The sequence below is a fragment of the Idiotropiscis lumnitzeri genome, chromosome 13 (genome assembly GCF_059441095.1).
Source record: "Idiotropiscis lumnitzeri isolate Australia: NSW breed Sydney's pygmy pipehorse chromosome 13, RoL_Ilum_1.0, whole genome shotgun sequence".
NCBI lineage: Eukaryota > Metazoa > Chordata > Actinopteri > Syngnathiformes > Syngnathidae > Idiotropiscis > Idiotropiscis lumnitzeri.
The window spans coordinates 15,502,361-15,523,853 of record NC_142403.1 but is presented as its reverse complement, the minus strand read 5'-3'; the positions used below and the strand labels follow the sequence as shown (position 1 = coordinate 15,523,853).

The 21,493-nt window shown below is 41.7% G+C and overlaps 2 protein-coding genes across 4 annotated transcripts; both read right to left on the bottom strand.

Annotated features, from left to right (window-relative positions):
- Positions 1 to 237: 237 nt before the first annotated feature.
- Positions 238 to 9,475, bottom strand: rab6ba (RAB6B, member RAS oncogene family a). Of its 3 annotated transcripts, XR_015846399.1 has the most exons (10): positions 9,074 to 9,475; positions 5,114 to 5,172; positions 3,571 to 3,624; positions 3,388 to 3,493; positions 2,622 to 2,733; positions 2,137 to 2,230; positions 1,818 to 1,884; positions 1,370 to 1,562; positions 1,137 to 1,236; positions 238 to 375 (listed from the first exon to the last, which is right to left on the bottom strand). XR_015846399.1 is itself a non-coding variant. In XM_088314172.1 (8 exons), exons 1-8 carry the CDS (start codon positions 9,141 to 9,143, stop codon positions 1,498 to 1,500), a joined length of 627 nt encoding a protein of 208 aa, XP_088170298.1. In that variant the 5' UTR covers positions 9,144 to 9,475; the 3' UTR covers positions 1,116 to 1,497. The 3 variants fall into 3 exon arrangements, 1 of the variants encoding a protein (XP_088170298.1); XR_015846398.1 differs by having other exon boundaries at positions 1,137 to 1,562; XM_088314172.1 differs by lacking the exon at positions 238 to 375 and having other exon boundaries at positions 1,116 to 1,562.
- A 553-nt stretch (positions 9,476 to 10,028) lies between these two features.
- On the bottom strand, positions 10,029 to 19,808 carry slco2a1 (solute carrier organic anion transporter family, member 2A1). The gene is made up of 13 exons (XM_088312948.1): positions 19,707 to 19,808; positions 15,048 to 15,185; positions 14,613 to 14,775; positions 13,520 to 13,732; positions 12,795 to 13,054; positions 12,602 to 12,668; positions 12,233 to 12,397; positions 11,905 to 12,109; positions 11,609 to 11,756; positions 11,232 to 11,395; positions 11,076 to 11,140; positions 10,873 to 10,993; positions 10,029 to 10,481 (listed from the first exon to the last, which is right to left on the bottom strand). Exons 1-13 carry the CDS (start codon positions 19,803 to 19,805, stop codon positions 10,361 to 10,363), a joined length of 1,929 nt encoding a protein of 642 aa, XP_088169074.1. The 5' UTR covers positions 19,806 to 19,808; the 3' UTR covers positions 10,029 to 10,360.
- Between the last annotated feature and the right edge of the window lie 1,685 nt (positions 19,809 to 21,493).

Sequence of the window (21,493 nt, the reverse complement as noted above, 5' to 3'; positions counted from 1 at the left end):
ATTTGGTTTCAAGCCCGGACTAAAGGCAGGACCAAGATTTGGATTCTAGACCGAGGACTGGACTATGGACTAAAGTCCGGACAAGTCTGCACCAATGTTGTCTGAAGTGTCGACCTGACTCATCTGTGGACAAACGTCTGGATAAAAGTATAGACCAGAATCTGGACAAAATGTCCTTACAGAACTATGGTTCAAAGTCTGGTGTGGTGTTGTCTAAATAACGGTAAGTGAGTCGTGTGGTGGTTGGCAAGACGTGTTTAATGGCGACATGCTCTGTACAGTTAGTGAGAGGCGAGCTGTGGCGGTCCCTGCCCCCTCAGTGCACGAGCGTCACTACAATGCTCACATCCGTTGACATATGGACACCAGGGGTTCCTATTCACCAGGAATAAATACAAAGAACCATCTGTAGAATCCTCTTTCAATGAAAAAAAAAACAAAAAAAAAGGAAAGTGCTCATCTGACAGTAAGGCTGCGTTTTGTGTTCTACATTCTCGTTGTAAATTAATGACTATGAAATAAGCAGCAAAGTGTGTGTGTGAGGGGGCGTGGGTGGGGGGTGACAATGTGTCCTCCCTCACTTAAAAGTCTCATCTTGAGACTTGAAAATAAAATTTAAAAAAATAAATAATTAAAAAGTGTTCTCAATTTTGAAACAATTGATGCCCTCAAATACAGCGGAACCACCACGAGCAAAACAACAAGTGACCAAAGACGGTGTAAGATCTGGGTCAAGGTCGAAACTGAGCTCGAGAACAATTTGACCCAAGTCTGGACATAAGTTCTTGACAGTAGCCGGGTTCTTCTGGACTAAGACCTGAAGATCTGAACCACAGATTTGGAAAAGGTCTAGTCCAGAGTTTTGGTGGCACTGGTTGTCATAATTCAAATACTGTTTTCCAATTCTCAAATGTATTTGGCTCAAAAATGCTATTTGGACTCTCAAAGTTCCGCTGAAGATGTTACCCAAGTGGTCCAAACACTTGAACAAGGTGGATCCTAATCTTGGTGTGAGCCAACGCCAAAAGTGACAAAGCTTAAAATGTTGTGTGTACACAAAGAACAATGTGACATACGCACAATGTACAGAAACAATACAAAGTCCTAGATTTGTGTGCGTGTGTGTGAGATGTTACCTGACAGACGCATGCATGGACAGCCCAAAAGACGTTTAAGGCTCTATTGTGGCTGTCTGCTTTAAAGTTAGGAGGGCTCCAAACATGACGAGAAATGTCCCTGAATACAAAAATACAAAATCAAAGCGTGGGCACGACTTGATCAGGACATTAATCCCCCCCAGGAAGAAGCGTAAACTCGTTTGTTTTTGGCAGCTTCAGCATTGACACAATTTCTCTCTGAAAGCACTGACCAGCAGTCAGGATGTGAACCAATCGGAAGCCTCAACATAAGAAGCGTGTCGGAATGGGAAGGGTGGGGGGCCGGCGGTGGCGTGGGGGGGGGGGGGGGGGGGTTACACATGATGACCGCTAGCAACTATTAACAGGAGCAGCCAGCCTCGCTCGTCTGCGACTCCTGTGCTTTGTCCAGCTTGATGTCGATCACTGGAGGAGATGGTCAAGGCAATTTAGTCGTCATGATGGAGTGCGACAATTCAGTTCGATGACAACAACAACAAATTTAGCGATGCTATGCTAGTGTGACCTATTTACAGGCCACACCCCCTTGTATCCCTTGCCGTGAAGGCTGCAGAACAAGTTGGAGATGAGCATTATTAGAAGTCGGGCAACCTCCCACAGTTCAAGTTCCGTCGCTTCAACATGTCTCTATGAACATATTCGGGAAATAAAAAAGGATACTGCCTTCTTTGCTGATCTCCTGCATGCTCTCCATACCGGGAAGAGCCGAAGCTACGCGGCGGAACAGCTGCAAGAAATAGAGGAGTTCCACACATAAATTGCCACGACTGCATGACAGTAGTGACACAATCTATTCAATTTTCAATCAAATCAAATACATTTTCCCTTTAGAAATTTATTATTACTTTTCATTTAATACAATATGTCATATAGTCTTCATCCTCTGCGAGGAGCGGAGAAGTCCAATGTCCATCTTCAGGATATCCATCTTATCCTGCCACATTATACGAGTTAATGTTCTTGACGGCAGTGTTTTCACCTGTTTGACGTTGTGACCCGTCTTGGCGCTGGTCTCGATGAACATGACACTGAGCTCTTTAGCTCGCTTCTCGCCTTCCTCGATGCTTATTTGCCTGAGGAGAGTGCGCAGAAAGTGACGTCACTTTTAGCTCCACTGAACTTCTTTCAACAGTTTTATTAATTTAAAGCTGTGCACTGATTTTGTTTTTATGCCTTATGAGTAGCAGTGATAAACTTATACTTGTACTTTCAAATCAAGGTTTCAACAGATTTGGAGTTTCAGGTCAAATGATATTTATGAATATTGAATAAGTAAATCTGACAAATAAATTTTCGTAACAGTGCCACCTGAGGGTGCTCGCGCGCGTGTGTGTGTGTGTGTGTGTACATGTGCGTGTGCTGCAACTGAAGCAGACGTCAAGGCTTGCTCGTCATCACCGTCGTCATCCTCACAGAGAAGATTGCATAAGCCTGGTCCGAAAATACACGAGGTCTGTTTCTTACCTCTTGTCTGCCAGGTCTGTTTTGTTGCCCACCAGCATGATGATGACATCACTTCCTCTCTCTGTCCGTACGTCGTCAATCCATTTGGAAGTCTGCTGGAAGGAATTCACGTCTGTTGAGACAAGGCGAAGCATAAAGACGACCATACTTGATGGAGCGTGGGCGAACCATGTTGATTGCAGGATGAAGACCAAAAAAAAAAAAACGATTGAAATTGTTATTAACAAGATTTGCTCGAACATATATTAATAATAATAATTAATTATAATAATAACAATTTATAATAAAAAAATGAGTACAATAACACACAAATATAGTAACTCCTGCAAAACAAAGTCATGAAAAATAAAACAGCTTCATTCAAAAAGGAGTGGGAAGAAGTCTAATTTACATAAGCCCCGCCCATATTCATATCTCCATATTATTCAAACTTCATGATTATAATCAATGCAGAAACGTATTCTAATACATTAGGAACCATCTTTATGAGACATCAATTAATTGCAAATAATTATTAATTTAACTGATATCTCTTAAATGTAATAATCCTTTGTGGTGTTTGGTTAATGGGGTCAGATAATAGATATAATTCCAACACTCTTGATACTTCATCCCAAGTTAGAATCTATTTATCCAAATTCAATCCCCCGCTCAAACTAATCCACATTACGACATCATAAACAGCAATCTATTTTCAACACTTGCAAAAACACTCACACGTGTTTCCACGAGTGGGTCTGGAACGTGTGAAAACTATGAAACCTACTTGTAATGTCGTAGACGACCACGGCCACCGTGGAGTCACGTATGTAGCTTGGGATGAGGCTCCTGAAGCGCTCTTGGCCTGCCGTGTCCCACAGTTGCAACCTCACCTGATGTTGGATGACGTCGATATGTTTAATGCGAGATATTACCAACATGGACTCAAATCAGTGACTCGGCATCTTACCGTTCGGTCTTCCAGGTACATGGTTTTCGACAGGAAGTCAATTCCAATTGTTGCCTTGGGAGGGCAGAGAGAAAATTGATTAGTATCATGAGAATGTTCATGGTTGTGGGGGTTAACGTTTTAGAAAATTGTAGGTTGGCTCGTATTAGGAAACTCAAAAGAGTGAGCGAGTAAGTGACGGTTGACGGAAACAGTTTAACAAAAAGATGCTGAGTAATCTTGTCATATGCGTGCCATGCCACTAGATGGCAGTGTGACTTTGTAGTGGAATTTTGAAAATGAATTCACTTTGTGACCTGAAAATTGGTCGACTTTTACTATCATTGAAAGCTCCTTTAAAAAAATACTGAGGAAGCCATGCTCGAAAAGAAAGAGGAAGTCAGCTATTTTTGTCTCATGCTGGCCATTTGCAGGGCTTTTTTTTTTTTTTTTTGCGCGACTACGTCTGTGTGGAGGCAGATGGCTGTGTGTTCCTTCTTGGCGGGGTGTTTAACGTCACTAAGCTATCCTTCTCCTGCCATGATGTCCTCTGGTGATCTGGTCCTTCTATTTTCAACTCGAGAATATCGAAAGGAAGGCACATGCAAGTGTAAAGAAAAGTTAACCTCCTTACAGACTTTTTTACCATGTCAGATTATTTCTACTGTCACCAACTTTTAAATAAATAATAAATAAAAAATAAATGCGATCTGGAAATTTGAGGCTTTTTTTTAGGTGGTTTTTATGTTTTGTTTCCAAATGTTTTGGGACGTAGCAAACATGTTTTTGTGTTTTAGTGTGTGAGGCGGTGCAGCTCCGTCACACGCCAGTTTCCTTGGCGATGCCAGCGGCCGGCGCGGGCCAAACCAGGCAGTCTGGCCGAGCGAGAAAAAAAAGACACTTGTCATCAGTCAGAACCTGCACAAATGCTTTTTTTTTATTTTATTGCGCAATGAAGGATGCTAAATGACTGGATGGCCGAGGGTGAACACAAGACAATTGACGTAAATAATCTTTGAGGAAGACATTTTGTGGTTTTGACATCGCAGTTATTTGAGGAAAAGGTTTCTGGGTTTCTTTTGGCCCAGATGTTAAAAATAGGATCACCGAACAGACAGCGAGCTATACATAAACACATTAGATCCTTGTAAATTTTTTACGATGCCTTTTTTGAATGATTAATGAGCTTGTGCCGTCAGGGAGGCTGGCTCCGGGCCCCGATCTGCCTGTGGAAAAAGAAAAACGATGGGGCGACTGCGTATCGTGCGTAAGACATTTTCTCAACAAATTCAACAAAAATACAATTAAATAATTCACTGTTTCCTCCTTCAATGTTTATTGTGAGGCTCATTCCAATGTGTGCGAATAAAGACCAAAATGATTGAACAATTGTACGTTTGTCGTGGTGTTAAACTCTGTGCTCGTGGCGCTAATCTGATTACTTGTGAAGTATGCATAGCCCACGTGAACGCCATTGCGATCGAGGCTTTGTGAGCTTGATTTGAAGGTCTTTTGATCAGCATACAAGACAGTCTTTGTGGAATTTTATTTTATTTTTTTCTACCTGGTACGTGCTGTCGAAGCTGTCGTACATGAAGCGTGTGATCAGCGACGTCTTTCCCACTGCAAGAGAAAACATTAATGGAGAAAACTGGAAAGTTGTCATGAAATAATAATAAATAACTAATTTTTTTTGGTTTGTTTTTTACAATTAAATTTTTTTTTTTTTTATGGAAGCAGCATTTGGGCAAATGCGGCATTAGTGCGATTGTCTTCCAATACACCCGTGGTGATACTATGTACCAGAAGCGACTCGTTATCATCCAACACCCTGACACCAAATGTTGCACAACGGGATCATGCAAACTCTTATCAGGAATCAACATCATCAAGCTCTAATGAGCTCCGCGGTGTTTGCCAAGACTTTTAATCAATTACATGCGCCTGCTGCCAGGCACAATGCGATGCATAGATAACGACTATCCTAATGACGCCTCGCTAATTTGTTAATCAACGCATCATCGGAGTTTACTTTGGATAAATGCAACAGCCAATCTGGCTGTGATTGCCATCAGCACTTTTAGGGCACTGAGATGATCGAGCTAATAGATATGATTGGAAAGTATGGATAAAAGAAATGACGACTATGGGCCATAATAGGGTTGAGTGATTTCAAATCACATCAAGAAAACATCGTTTAGTGTTTTTGTCGAGCAAATATTGCATTTACGATGCAAGCGACAAGTGTGCATGACGTCGCCACTGAAGGGGGTGAGGGAGGACAAAATCATCTCCGTTATATAAAGCATCTGAATCTTTAACATCTTATGGCACAAGTTTCCTGTTCATCTTCACATGCTGGCACATAAATGGTAATGGCGTGGATTCCTGGCTGGCTAATGCTCGAAGCTAATAAAGTGTCGCAGGAGCAATGTGCGGTCCAATTACCAAGGAAAAATAAAGCACCTGCGGATGCTGCTGCACGTCCCTCGCATTTTGTAGCAGCGGGCGGGAAGCCACGCAGGAAGATCAATTTTACACCACAATGAAGCAACATACACACAGACTGTGTTTGGAATCATTTACTAATTTCCGATAGCTAATCTGTGCTAATCAAACAAGCAACGTGTGACTAATAAAAAAAAAGCAGGAATAAAACAAACCGGCCAACATGCAGCTAACCATCGAGTGACAAAACCGAGCGGCGAAACTGTGAGCTAACTGAACAAGGGCTTTCTGATTTCGGATTCTGAAATTGTCAACTAAAAAGTTGTGATGGGTAAATGAAGCTTCAAATCTGCTTCATGAACCAGTTGTCGTATTTTTGGACTCCAGTAGATGGCACTCTCCGTTCAACATTGGGCTGAAAGCACTCGGACTTGCCATTTTTTAAACCAACAGTGCCATCTACAGGACTAAAAAAACAACAACAACTGGTTCGTGAAGCAAATTTGAAGCTTCATTTTCCCATCACAACTAAAAAAGGGAGAATGCCACAAGGCCAGTCACGTGGTTCCTATGACACCTGTGTAAAACTCTTAAAGGCATCCACTTAAGACACATTTAGCAGTCGTTTCTGAATAATGGATGAACGTGTCGGCAAACTCCACAAAGGCGCACAAAATCCATTTCAGCTCTGTCGCGGGCTAATGGAGAATTGTGACTCTAGGCCAATGCGCACACACATACAAATTGAGGACACAATAACAAATGCAGCCAGGTGTGGCATCATGTTAGCCTCATTGCATTTGCCTGAGGAAAGCAGACACGAGGCCGTTATGAGAGGACACACTTGTTGTTTGAATGTATACAATTCGATTGCCTCTACCAACCAGACGGGAAGCAGCACAAATCAGGACATTTTTCTTATGTAGGCCTAAAAAAAGACTCATGAAGCTACACATGAAAATACATGCCGTCATGCCACCCCTCGGATATTATGTATCTCGTGACAAAACTAGCCAGCTAACCAGCGATCCAACTGGACAAGGGACAAACCTGCAAGCTAATTGAATAAGTAACAAGCGCAAACACTAGCCGGATAACTTCTGAGTTAGCTTAACAAGTCAGAAACTAGCCTGTGAGCTAACAGATCAAGAGAGAAATTACCCCAGCTAAATACGAAAAGGTGGATTTTTGTTAATAATTCACACCCACCGAAAAAGATTGATCATTTCTTCTCGATGCCACAAGATGGCGACAAAGCACATTTTCTATTAGACAAGGTTATGACCTGACTAAAAGAAGTACCAAGATGACGCCAAAGTTATAGTTCGGCCTGAAGTGCCGCGTAATCCTCATCGCCAGATTGGCTGTTTTGAAAATAGTGCTGAATCACTGGAGCAATATGCAGCACTGCAAGGTCTGCTATCTGCACTCACGCATCAATCAGTGTGTGCGTTTGTGTTAAGAGAGTTGTTGTGTGCGCTAGCAGGAAGCGGTGGCCCACTAAGATTTCCTTACCACCGAGAGCGATGGAGTGAGGCTTTGAGTTTACAATTATATGGGAAGCCATTTAGGCAATTATTGCTTTTCTTTGATATTGAGTTTAAAGAGCAGCTCAAGTTATATTTTCCTTTGCAATAAGAAACACACACACCTACACGTGCACATATGAGGCAGCATTAGTGTGATCTGTCGATTGCGATTTCCTGCTGGTTAAATATGCACGAGGCAGCTCCCCCTCCGGTGTTGATGTACAAAAAAGCACAATGTTCATCATAACGTGTCACTGAAGCATTGTTAAACTTTAGCCTGGCATCAGGTCATGATTTCCGAAGTGCATGGGCGGGCGTTAATTAAATCAACGTTTCTGCCACCCAGTAGGTTTGATTCTGTTTAAATCTTAATGACTTTGCAAATCCTCTTTGACCTTTTAACTGATGGAGGCTGTTCCCAAGACACCTGCGACATGTTCACATTATGAAAAGGTATGTCTTGATACAGTGAAAAGTATTTGCCCTATTCTCAAATTTTCTTTTTTTTTTTCCAGTTTGCCCACTTTTGTTCAAGATCATCCAACAGGCGTAAACACCAGACAAAAATAATCAAAGTAAACATAATCTTCAGTTGTTTTTTTAATGGAGAAATTATTTTAGGGGAAAAAAGGTGTATCGAAAATGCATTTGAATCTGAAAATCAGTTTTGATTGAACCAAAGCTACAGTTGCAAGCTTGTAACAAATAATTATTCTAAAAATCAATTAATCTGTCAATTACTTTAGAGATTAATAATCTAAAAAAAAAACAAGTACATTTCCATTCCTTTATTTGGAATGGAATGACATACTTGCAAATAGTGCAACATTGTTAAAAAAAAAAAAAATCATATTGAAAGTTTTCTTAAAAGAATCCATTGTAACTGTTTAGTCTTTTTCTTTAAAGGTGTACCATCCTAGTTATAAACTTCAGTTGTCTTTATCCTTGATCCATAGACACTTCAATGAGCATAAAAGCTTTTGTTGCCGAGATGACGTCATCATGGGAAACTTGGAAGCAAGACCAAAAAAGATTTTAATGTGGAAGGAAGCTGCGTAACCGAGGATCCATTTTGGATCCTGGTGAAGAAAGTAAACTCTATATCCGGCGAGGACATTGGGCAAACTGGACTTGAACGCCGAACCAGAACCTTGATAAGTTCTCCCACAGCCAACAACAAGCTGGGTGTGACCGACGCTGTCCATCAGACAACTTCCCTCCGTCTACCGCATCACTCTTGACCTCCATTTTGGCTCCTTTCCAATGTCTTCGAGTGAATGACAGCACTCTTTATAAATGGTTCAATCGAATCAAATTGACGCCCTTAGGCTATGCTAAGCTAAAAAAATCACAGCTTTTAGATTTCATGGGGCGCTTGTTAAAGCTTCAATTGAATTGACGAGCTAGCTTGAATTTGACCCAAAATGAACTTGTTAACCGGGCAGGTGCATCGGCATCACGTGACAACCCCCAAAAACTCAAGGGAGGAAGAAAAACATAAATCCAGAACTTTCCACACAAATCGTAAATAAAATGTCATGTCTTACCGCTCTGCTCTCCTAAAAAGACGAGTTTGAATTTCCTTAAAGGGTTGCCAAAGTCACTGGCCACGGACATGTTGACGTAAAGGAGGAAAAGGGCGGCCAGTGGACGCCGGAGAACGGACTCTTCAGGCTCTCGGTGCTGCCGGACGGCGATGAAGATGCTGAGGAAGAAAATAGGCGGCGGAGTCGGTGTCGCACACCCTTCCACACTTCCTCACTACCCCTCTCCTCCTCCTTTAGTCTTTTGTCTTTCTTCCACGCTCTGTCGCTCACTTTGTGACGGTGACAAGTCACCAGTCAGCACAAACCCGAACAGAAAGCTCGGCTGCTCGGTGTTGGGTGGGGAAGGGAGGGGGATTCTTCACAGCCCCGTTCCTCGCAAGTCTCGGAGGCTTGTGCGCATGCGCAGTCGACGAAATTGTACGAAGGCGCTGGCCCGAATGGTGACATGACGTCATGTAAAGTGGCACCAAAATGTTACGCGTTTACGCCCCAGAAATAAGCACAATCATTAACTTACCAATATAAATCTTTTTGGGGCTAATAAAGGCATTTTGTTTATGTTTTTGTTTTCAGTTTTTCCTTTTTCTTTTTACTGTTTTGGGGAATGTATCTTTTTTTCCTTCTCTGTTTTTCGTAATATTTTTAATGACAGAAACATTTTTTTTTTTTAAAAACAGAGCAAAAAAGTCACTTTAAATAGTGGCAGGGTGTTTGAATGTGATTGGCTCATTCTGATCACAACCAGTTTGACATACTTTTGCAACCAAATTATCTCAGCTGTTTAGATTTACTCCCACTCTCAGAATATGAAATGCAAAATTCACAATTGTATGTACTATAAACGACACAGAAATATGTTTTTAATATGACAATCTAAGGCTTCACATATTAGGCATTGAGCAGCGACTTGAGAGGCAGCAATATGATAAAACAAAAAAAAAATCTTAGTGAGAACTTGATTGTTACACTGTATGTTTTATTAGAAAGCAAGCATAATACGCGGTACGTAGCACCGAAAAATGTGTGATTAATACGAGTAAATACAAAGAAATCAGTGTATAAAATGAACAGCGTGCACTTACACAGTATAAAAAATAATTACTTAAATATTAAGCTATACAATTACGAGCTGTCCATTAAAACATGCCCGACGGGCAGTGGTGAACATGTTATTGTACAAGTCCTGCAGAAGCTGTGAGGTATTAACGCCTTTTGGTCTGTTGAGCATTCCCACCTGAAGAGGGCGATGAAGGGGGTTGGGGGTTTGGTTGAAGGGGGCGTTATGTTTCATAGCACCCCATCGGGCCTTTTCTCCAGACTGTACTCCTGTGTCCGCAGCACTTTCCAGCCCAGGATGGCCAGCAGCGCTACACCCATCACCTTGTAGCCCACCAGCAAGCCCAGATACCTGCAAAAAGAGCAGAGGTGGGAGACGCGTGCATTTGAGATCAGAACACCTTTTGATTGAGGAGCAGACAAAAGATTAGGGAAGTGAATCTCAAAACTGGGAATAAACCGCAGATCAGCACCTTTGCACTTGCATATAAATATAATGTATAAAAAGACCAGTGATTACACTTTAATGTATTTGATCCTAAAATTGGAACATAAATCATTTTCACTTGTACTTGTATTGTGTTGTGTTAGATGACTGCATACTGTGTCTGACGAGACTAATCTGGGAAAAAAAAAGTGCCCATCTGAAACCAATTTGCCTGTTCACTGAGCTAAGCGACAACTAAAGTCACACTGAAATGCCAACGTTTAGAACATTCATGAGGCCGTGTTTTTGTGCGCACCTGTTTCTCAATATGTCATTGTCGTAGTAGCCACAGCTGAACTTCTTGCCGCACACACGCCTCCACCAGATGCACGAAGTATCGATGGCCATGCCGAACAGCGCCGGAGCCGGAAGCCACGCTGAGACCGAAAAAGTCACAATGAACCAGCCCTACCTGAACCAAAACAATAATCACTTAACGATCTTAGCATTCTGCTTTACCCAAGAGCCTCAGGAGGAGAAACTGAACTCCGATAGCAAAGGACTTCTCCTCCGACGCCACGCTCCTGAATACGACAACAAATCCCACGGTGAGTCAATCGGTCACGTGCATGTGCATTTCTGAGAGTCGGATAAGTTTGGTGCGGAAGGTCTGACCTGAGTAGCATCATGTACATGGGATTGTGGGTGAGGCAGGCGATAAGCGCCCCCGCCGACAGCATCAGGATGACGGGAAGCAGGAAGTGGGGGCACTGGTTGGCGCAGGGTGACGGCCGCGCGTGACTCTGGCTGCCCGATATGCACCTGCAGTTGGTGTACAGCTAAAAACACACGCGACATTTAATTAGAAACCAAGCGCCTGGCGCACACACACAAGGATTTCTATAATCTGATTTTTTTTTTTTTTTGTGACAGACGCCATACATAAAGAATTGCACCCAGTCTTCCTTACGCTTTGCCTTTTATTTTCAAATCGACTGTCACGTGGTTGCTCCACAAAATGTTAACACTCGTGAATGTGTGACTTACTGTACCTGGACGGCGTGTGTGTTGTTTGGGTTTTGGGTGAAGTTGGTGCAGCCGGCGTGGCAAGGAGAGATGTACTCCACGCCGTCAGAGCCGCACACTGGGTTGAAGGCGGCGGAGGGACACGAGCAGTTGGCGTAGCACATGGACGGAGACCTGCACAAAAACATACGGGTGAGTTTAACAAGATTGAAGTCTTAAAAAACATCAGGCTAATACTTGATGTTAATTTTTTTTTTTTTTTTTTTTTTACGGCAGCGTCAACAAGAAATCACGTTCGTTAGACTAAACGATAAAAGCTCACCCGTACTGTCCGATCTGGTAGTGATTGACCTGGGACACTTTGCGCGTGGAGCATCCCATGAAGAAGAGCGGCACGCACATCAGCGTGGAAATGCTCAACATGAGCACAGAGAAGCGAGGGATGTTCTTCAGAGACATTCCCGTCCGCTTCATGATGACGCCGCCCACTAGCATGCCCACCGCCACAGCGGGAAGATTCACGGCACCTACGGAGGACGTGGCGAGGGCATCAGCGGTGAACTTGCTTGTGTGACGAGACCTGTGCCAAGGCTCATCTCGTCCCCCCCCCCCCCCCCCTCTACCCCCTTGCGGTGTGAGGCGACACCCACCGACCAACATGGTGCTGTAGGCGGCAGAGGCGCTGAACTGGCGCTCCAGGAACTTGTTGAGGAAGGTGGAGAGGCCGGCGATCACCGAGGAGAAGCAGCACTGGGCCAGGATCAGGACCAGGAAGAAGGGACTCAGCAGCAAGTGGAAGAACATCCTGGGAAACACTGAGCACATAGAAAGACAAAAAAGCATATTCGGTTCATTCTCCACGATATTGCGATTCAAACGGCAACACCCTCGTTCTATGTTTAAATGTCTGAATTTAGAGCTGCGCGCCTTCAGTGTTGTATCACGTGTGCACCAGCGATAAACAGGGTTCACCGTAAAACAAAAAAAGAACATAGGAATGCGGAATATGGGGAACTTACTTTTTAAGAAGTCGAACAAAGAGACACGAGGCTTCTTGAAGTCCACGTTGGCTTCCCGCCCAATCATCTGCAAATTTTTCATATAATTTCATTTAAAAATGCAATTGCATTTGGTTTGTCAGCAAAGTTGTTGTGTGGTTGCAGTGAGGAGATACAGCCAATAGATGGCGCCAAATCCCTCCAGATTCCTTACCCGCCCCTCTGACGGCATGGTGCGGGGGAAGAAGAAGTATGGCAGGGAGGTGAGCGCCAGGCAGGCCGACGTGATGAGGAGGCCCATCCACCAGGCGCCCACCCAACGGGGGTCGCCAGGACTCAGCGCCTGATCCATGCCACCATCTGCATGGCCGTCACCTGAAGCCACTTTGTCCACGTCCACGTAGATACGAAGCATCCCGGAGCACAGCAGGAAGCCAAAGGCGGGCCCAAACACGGAAACGGTAAACAAGATGGCTGCAATTGAAAATAAACCACATATATTAGCTTTAAAAAAAAAACACTAAACTGTTTTTGATTTTATTATTTAAAAAAATTACAATAATTACTCATTTCTATGACACCACAATTTAGATTCAACAAGACTCAGTAAAACATAGACATTGCGTTTGATAAGTCTATACAAATAAAATAGACTTGAATTGACATGAAATTTCCTTTGATATTTTCAAAAACTTTCATGCACATAAAAACTTTGATGTCAACAAATAAAAACTAATCTAAATTGTCTTCCAAGGTTTCAAAAAATTGCACATTAGGTTTAATGAGACTCGCTGTCTTTCAAGCCAAGTTCAATGCATGCAGTGCATCAAAGGCAATCAAAACATGACCCGTCCTAAGAATCTTTTAGGCCATGTGGACGATGAACCTTGTGCGGATTGTTCAATAACAGCAACACGTAGCCATCGCGGGGGCGTTCACCTATGTAGAGCGGAGAGTTCCCGGGCGCGGCGAAGTCGTCGATGTAGGAGATGCCAAAGGGCTGCATGGGCACCGAGCCCACACCAAACATCAACTGGGCGGCGGCCATGAGCATCCACAGGGTGTGCGTGTCGGCCAATCGCCTGCTCTCGTCTCGGCCGCAAGACTCGGAGGCGGTGGAGTTCCTCTGCAGGTCGCAAATGTCCTGACGATCTGGACAAAGGAGATGGAACGATACATTTCCAAGCATGTCTATTTCTATGAATCTTCCAGTCTCTCTGCCGGTGACACAATGCATCCTGTTCGAAGTTTCTTAAAGGACTTTCTCAGGTGGCGTGAGATTTTGGACATTTTATTTTTCCTCTGCGTAAGCCCAATATTCCCAACATTTCGTGAGTCGTGTAATTTATTTTAATTTCCCGAACATTAGGTCTGGAGGCGACATGAATGAATGGTGATTTTCATGCGAGATAATACACCTCACACAGGATGATGAATTTCCGTCTAATGCAAAGTTGAGCCGGAGTGTACGAAGATCCTCCGATAACATCAGGCACTATGTTGTGCTGGACAAAGCCTCCAGCATGCAGACATTTATTAGATTAAATACTGTTGATATTGAACTTAGTCTGAAGGAAATGAGTTAATGAGTTCTTCCCGGGACTCAATTTGTCTTCAATGTTGACCCTTTCAGGTTGTTTGTGGCCATTTTTGCACATCAAACTGTCTTAAAGGTTTACAAAAATGTTTTCATGGAAACTACAAATGGTCTTTGATATTTACGAGGGCTGTGCAAAAATCGGTGGTGACCCGAATTGGGCGTGAAAAGAAAATCAACACAGCAACACAAAGTATTGATTAAGTGCACACAATGTATTACAATTCGGGATTTTAAAAAATATTTACATAAGGTATTTGGAGAATTGAAATTGTTATGATTGTTTCGGAAAAAAAAAACAAAAAAAAACTGATTAATCGGACACCTGAAACCATCTTTGATAAATTAGGTTCAAGAGAGTTAAAATGGTCTTTGATGTTTACAAAACAAATTATTTGTTCCTTGTGAAGTGCAATCTTGTGTTTCAGTTCTTACTCAGTAGCACCGAGTCGTAATCATACGGCCGAGACAGGAAGTGTGGCAGGGCGAGCATCATGGCGCTGATGGACATCAACAATCCGCCGATCCCGATGATGCGAGGGCGATGCACACGATTCCCAAAGTAGCTCACGAACACGATCAACACGCAGTTGCTCACCTGGAAACACAGATGGACACGAAGCACGATGAAGGTCCATCAAAAGTGAGGGGGAAGCAAAACAATTATTTAGAATCAGAATCAGAATGCCCTTTATTGTCATGGCTCTCAGTTTGCAACGAGATTCGATTCATCGATCTCATCTCATCTTCACCCGCCAAGAAATGCAATCCTGACGCTTGTTCACCATTTCACCCTTGAGTACATGCTTGAAGCCAGTCCAGCTAGCCGTGCCAGTGTTGTTGTTGGCCCTCGCTCTCTTTCTAACTTACCTCGTGCAGCGAGGACAGCGTTCCCGCCGAGTAGCTGCTGAGGCCGTAGCGTTTCTCCACCGTGCTGAGGGTGCTCTTGAAGTAGGAGCTGTACAGAAGCTGGGAGAACTGCAGCAAACCGTGACAGAGCACGAATACCTTGGACAAACAGAAGGAGAAAATAATCACATCATAATGCAAAAACGGGTTGTACAAAAAAATCCAAGGCAGACATAAAAAAATACGCATCCGACAAGCTTTAATACACCTAGACGGTGGCGCTCAGATTTGAGTTAAGAGTAAACAAACGATGCGTTTGTGTTCACTGCGTAAAAGAGGGCGTCCGCTGTCAAAACGGCAATTAGTTGTGAACAAGTGCTCCTTTTGTTGCCGATTTAGATTCGAGGGGTTGTAAATCAATGACAGCAGACCCAAATTTCCATTTGAAAGACGCGGTCAAGTGGCAAGGCCCCACTTTTGGGTTCAATGAGGCTTCAAATCGCCTTGGATGTTTACAAAAACTCATTAGGCATTAAATTGCACTTGATGTTTACGACACTGAAAATGGTCAGAAAATACATGTTTGCGTTTAGAAAAACATGTATGTTTGTTTCATTGGACTCTTAGAAGGGTCTTTGATTATTATTATTTTTTTTTACAAAGACCTTAGGCTCAACAAGACTCAAAATATCTTTGAATTTTTTTTGAAAATAAGTAGGTTAGCGTAAAAGAGACTCCAACTGGTGTTGAGTGTTTACAAAAAACACAATGTACGCTAGATTGACCAACTGACTAGTCATTTGGTTTTCTAAATGTTGGGTCCAGACTCAAACTTGTCTTTTCTGTTCGCAAAAAACAAGTATACTGGCTTCAGTCTCGTGTCTCCCACCGATTTGTTTTTATAGCAACACGTAGGCCTAAGTTAGGTTCAACAGGTCTCAAAAGTGTCTTTGATTGTTGACAAAATAAGCGTTCGGTTGAAAAAGTCAAAATGCAATTGATTTTTTTTTTTTTATGGCCACAAAATCGCGTTTAGGTTAGGTTGAACAGGACAACTACATCTTTGTAATGTACAAAAACGTATTTTTGGCTCATGCGGACACTTGGAATACTCTTTGAAGTTTACAAAAACATTCAAGACTCAAATTTGTCTTTTGTGTTCAAACAAGTATGCCAGTTTCAACAAGAGTCCGGAGTGTGTTCAATTTGAACAAGACAAAAAAAACAAGAGTGTCACAAAATGAATGAATGATGCAGTCAAGTGGCAAGGCACCATTATGTCATTCTTATGACACCTTGTGTTGACTCTCGAAAGTGTTACGACGAGAGATGTAAGCTCGTAAGCGTCTTCCTTGTTTAAACACGCTGGCTTTGCTTCGAACCTGCTGCGACGGGAAGAATTGAGGGAAGTTGGCTCTCCCGTTTCAAACGCTTTCATTACAAAGGGACGTGAGCCTGACGTGTTTGTGTGTTTCCACGCGGAAATCTCGGTTGTTGTTGTTGTTTTTGGTCTTTTAAGCTGACCGATATGGTCGAAGAAAACCAAAACAATGGAAATACGCAAAAATTCCCAAGACAGATCACGGAATCAACTCCCCTCATTGTGTGGTGGACATGAAAGGCGTTTGGCTGCACAATATTTAAGATCAGTGACATTCATTTTACACAACTAGAGGTGAAGCACTTGCCGTATTTTCCGGACTATAAACTGCTACTTTTTTCCTAGATTTTGAACCATGCGGCTTTTATACAGAGGTGTGGCTTTTCTGTGGATTTTTCTTTCACCACTAGGGGCGCTCTATAGTTCAGAAAATACGCTAAATAAATCTCAATTTTTTTTTTCTCGTGGGTCTGTTGTTGCTGTGTAAAAAATGTTAACAATCCGTTTATGTAACCTGATGTGCATCCATATTTAGGAAGACAGGTTCAAAAAGCCCCCCAAAAATTAAATAATAAAAAAATAAAAAACATGCAGGGTTCAACGAATGCTTGAATTTGTCTTGGATATTCACAAAAACATGAACATTCGGTTCAACAACTAAGATTTATCATTGATGTTAAAAACATGTTCGGTTCAACGACCTGACAAAGGCCATTTTTATTCAGCGCCTCTTAAATATATTTACAATAACGTTTTTTTTGGGGGGGGGAGTTATTTCATTTCTCACGTGTTTAAAAAAAACAAATGCAATATGTATAGCATCTTGGATTGGAAGTCGTTACACGATAGAGCTGGTGTACCTGAAGTTGTTTCTGCGAAGTGCATCAGTATCAATCTGGCATCTTCTCCTACAATGGCGATGACGGAAATATTCCCTGAATAATTTATGTTGCAATCCTGCCCGGTGTATGTGTGTGCGCGCCGCAGAATGTGCCAATGGAATTGAGCAAATACGGAGCGCTGAATAAACACTGTGTTCCAGAGCCAAGAAAAGATGGATTTATGAAGTGTTTTTTTTTTTTGTAGGTGCAAAAGGAGATGAATAAACAGAGTTACAACACAAAAGGGCCTCCACTCTGTGGAGAACTACTCCCATTATCAAAACACAACAGAACAGGGCTGTGTAGTGCAACCACATCAGGTAGAGCAGGGAGCGGGGATTCGCTAATTTTTTACACCAAGCAAAACCAAAAACCAAATAATCATTATGTCCAACCCTCAGCAATCATCCCAAAACAAGCAGGGTTGCATAATGTGTATGCCGCATTTCAGACCAAATGTCTTTCGGACAATCCAATCGATGTATATCACCTACAGAAATCTCCCAATTCTCAAAATTGCACAAATTAATTGCAAAATTTGTATTCCTTGTTTTTATAGTGAAGCATCAAAAATTGGGCTCCACTGATGCACAATGACGAACATTCAAAATCGTCAGGATTCAGCGTCAACCATCGGAGGTTCAAATTGAGTAGCAATCGGACAAAAATCTCAACGAAAAGGAACGATGAAAAATCTCAAACCAACTGTATATGGCAGGTTTTGTCTTTACGGACTTCTTGATACTTGTTTGTCATGAAAGTTACTTAGTTATTTAGTCAAAAGAAACTATGATATTTTGGTCACCAAGGGTCATTTCAGTTTACAAAGTCCTCTGAGAAAAATATGATGCAACAATGGAATGAATGCTTATTATACATATATTGTCCCCACCGGAAAAAATATTGTAATATCACGGTATATGAGACAAAGGTGTAGAATTCCAACTATTACATCACGGTATTTACATCAAGATGTGTTAAACAACAAGGGGAAAATCAATTGGAGCTTCTGCACAAACATTGGGCATAGTCAATAAAACCCTCTGGAACGTCCGGAAAAGGAAAAACTGCTGGTGTACTGAGCAAAAGACATCAAAGAAGTCGGCCAAGGCTATCAACAGCAGTTGAAACATTGTGAGCGCTTTGAAAGATACACCCAAAGACATCACTGCCAACCGTCACAGGGGGTGAGGGGTGTGAAGGTAGCACAATCCACTGTTCGAAAAAGACTTTGAGAGAAGAAATAAACAGGCCATGCGGCAGGATGCAAACTCATCAGCAAAAAGAATCTGAAGCCAGAATGGATTTTGCAAAGATTAGCGATGAGTCACTAAAGTTTTGGAACAAAGTTGTATGGACTCATAAGATCAAGATTAACCTCTACCAAAGTGATGGAAAGGCTAAAAGGAGAAAGAAATGATCCAAAAATACACTAGCCCAAATGTGAAACATGGCGGAGGTTAAGTCACTAGTCTTTATTGATGATGCAAGTCCTGATGGGAGCAGCTCTTGCTCCAACACTTGAGATACGAGTGACTTGACTTACTAGTTTTCGTTTTGTTTTTTTTTTAGAAAAGGGGTATCGTTCAATCATTTTTATTTTATTTTATTTTTTCTGGCTCAGATGGCCAAGGTGCACTCACTAGTGTGGGAGGTTGGATTCATGGCATTGCTATTCATTTCTCTCACTGACACCACCGTATTACATAATAGGGTAATGACGGGCAGATTGCCCACGCTACCTATGATAATCACAACGCAACAAATGTTACCTTGCCCTGATTTTTTTTTTTAAGAATAAGTAAACATATCATAGTAATGTACTCAAACTTTTGTACCACCAAGGGTCACACAACAACCATTGTCCAAGTTCAGTTGTCTTTACTGTAACTTTCAAGCTTCATAGATTGTATGGAATTTGTAATTGAGTTTCAAGATGAATACATTTCATCTTTGAGAACCGATTCTAAGTATTCAGATTAATTTATATATTAGGACTCATTTTAATACATAGAGGATCATTATGTGGAGCAGTTTATTTAAAAAATAAATAGGGAAACATATTTACATAGGGCATTTAGCTAAAAAAAAAGGCATTGTTAAAATTATCATTAAGTTTAAAAAATTAAATTAATTTAAACGGGTGGTTTTGGCTACACCTAACATTTTAAAAAGTTGATTCTTATTACACTTTAAGATTAAAACTTAAGTGTTACATGTCCTACTGATTCCAGTGATTCTTTTTTAAAAAAAAAAGATTTTTGTGATTTAAACGAGCTCCAGTCGAGGACATTTTGACATTACCATTGCGGAGGGAACGCTCACCTGCAAATTTAGAAAGTTACCGGGCGACTTAAAATACGATTGAATTGAGCCGTAACTATTTTTACGTGGACGAATAATAAAGTGAGCTCTTACCTTAATGCTGCGGAACATCATGGTCCTCCTGTTTGTCTCTTCACGTCTGTTCTGGAATGAAGTCAAATGAACCGTGTTCGGTGTGCTGCTAGTACGCATGCGCCTTGCTTTTACTTACTTTCCCTCCGGTGTGAGCACGCGTGTGACGTCACAGTACAACGTGTGCCGGCTATTGGTTGAGTTACAGGCGCTTCATATTCAGTCTACCCCCGTTAATCGCGGGGGTTACGTTCCAGAACCACCTCCCGAGTAGTAAATTGTCTCAAATATAATGCAAACAGCTATGGATGAGCTAATGGAAATTAGCATCAATGCTACGAACACAAGAGCAGCAACACACATAAAAGAGCATACAACAACACTGAAGCCGCAACTCTAAACTCAGACTTGTCTGTACACAGTAAAAGCCCACAAAAATAAATCACTTGAAAATACGTGCTATTTTTGTGGGCATGAAAGCATGGTTTCATTGTATGATAAACATAATTGTGATTAGAAATCGGTCAATTACTAACATGTTCCCGCATGCTCAGAGGACATAATGCAAGGAAGCATTGTTAGTGAATTATTTGCTCATTAAGTCATCATTTTGGTGACAGGATAATTGAAGTTAATGAGGAAGTGGTGGATGGAAGCTAGTGTTAATGAATAGAGCTGGGACTTGAGTGGTTATAGATTGTTACGATGTAGGTTACATTTATTTGCTAAATTCAAAAGTGGCTAAAGTACTCACAAAACCCTTGTTATTGGTCAGGCCAAATGTGACCAGCAATACCCTAAAATTTGGTGACTTTTCAAAAGAAAAATCTTTTCTAATTGTAAAAGGTTTGCGTACACTGGTCAAATTTCAGCCATGTCTAAAACGGATTTTAGATTTCTCAGGGTGTGTCATAAAAAACAGGGAATCTTTAAACTCTGTGTTGTTTTATGGCATTGTCAGTGCAGTCCCGAGACACGTTTGTACGGCATCCCGGAAAACTTGTGCAGAAGTCAAAGGTTGCCTCAACACAGACGTGAGGATTAATCATCTATTAACGTCAAAGCTAACTGATACAGTGATAAGACAAACGTATAAAACATATCACATCTGTTTTATATATATATATATGTGTGGAAAAGCTAATTAGCTAGCTAAGCTAATGCCAAGATTGAACAAGCTGGAAAAGATAGTAAATGACTTATCGCTGCTAGCTGGCAAAAGGCTATTTTGGGCGAACAAAAAGGAGCTGCTCATTACTTGGTCAACAGCAATGTATTGATTCATTTATTTATTAATTTTTTAAATGTCAAAAACGGTTGTGTAAAATGAGCCGAAGAAGAGGAACTTCACTGGTCTGTATGATGATGCATCCAAGTCTGTTAACTGCGAAAAGCTTTCTAGGGAGTAAACGGAAGGTTTTACTCCTCTGTTGGTGACGTACACTGCAAAATTCCAGTGAAAGTATTTTGCCGTGGCTCGCAATTCTTTGGTGTTCCAAAAAAAAGACTAATGAGCAAGCCATGTAAAATTTCGTAATTCGTAATTTGTTTCAAGAATCGACTTTTTTTTATGGGTCTATGGCACAAAGTGAAACTTAATTTACTAACCATAAAATGCCCATTTAACATTGGACATGCTTGGCTATAAAAGGAGCAATATTTACCGGTCTGAAAATCCACGAAATCGTCACGACACTTTAGCAATTGAAGAGAACATCTGTAGGATATAAGGAGTGACTGCCAGTTGTTTCCAACTTATGTTAAGGCTTTTTAGTTGCCACCTACATATTTTACACGCTGTAAAAAAT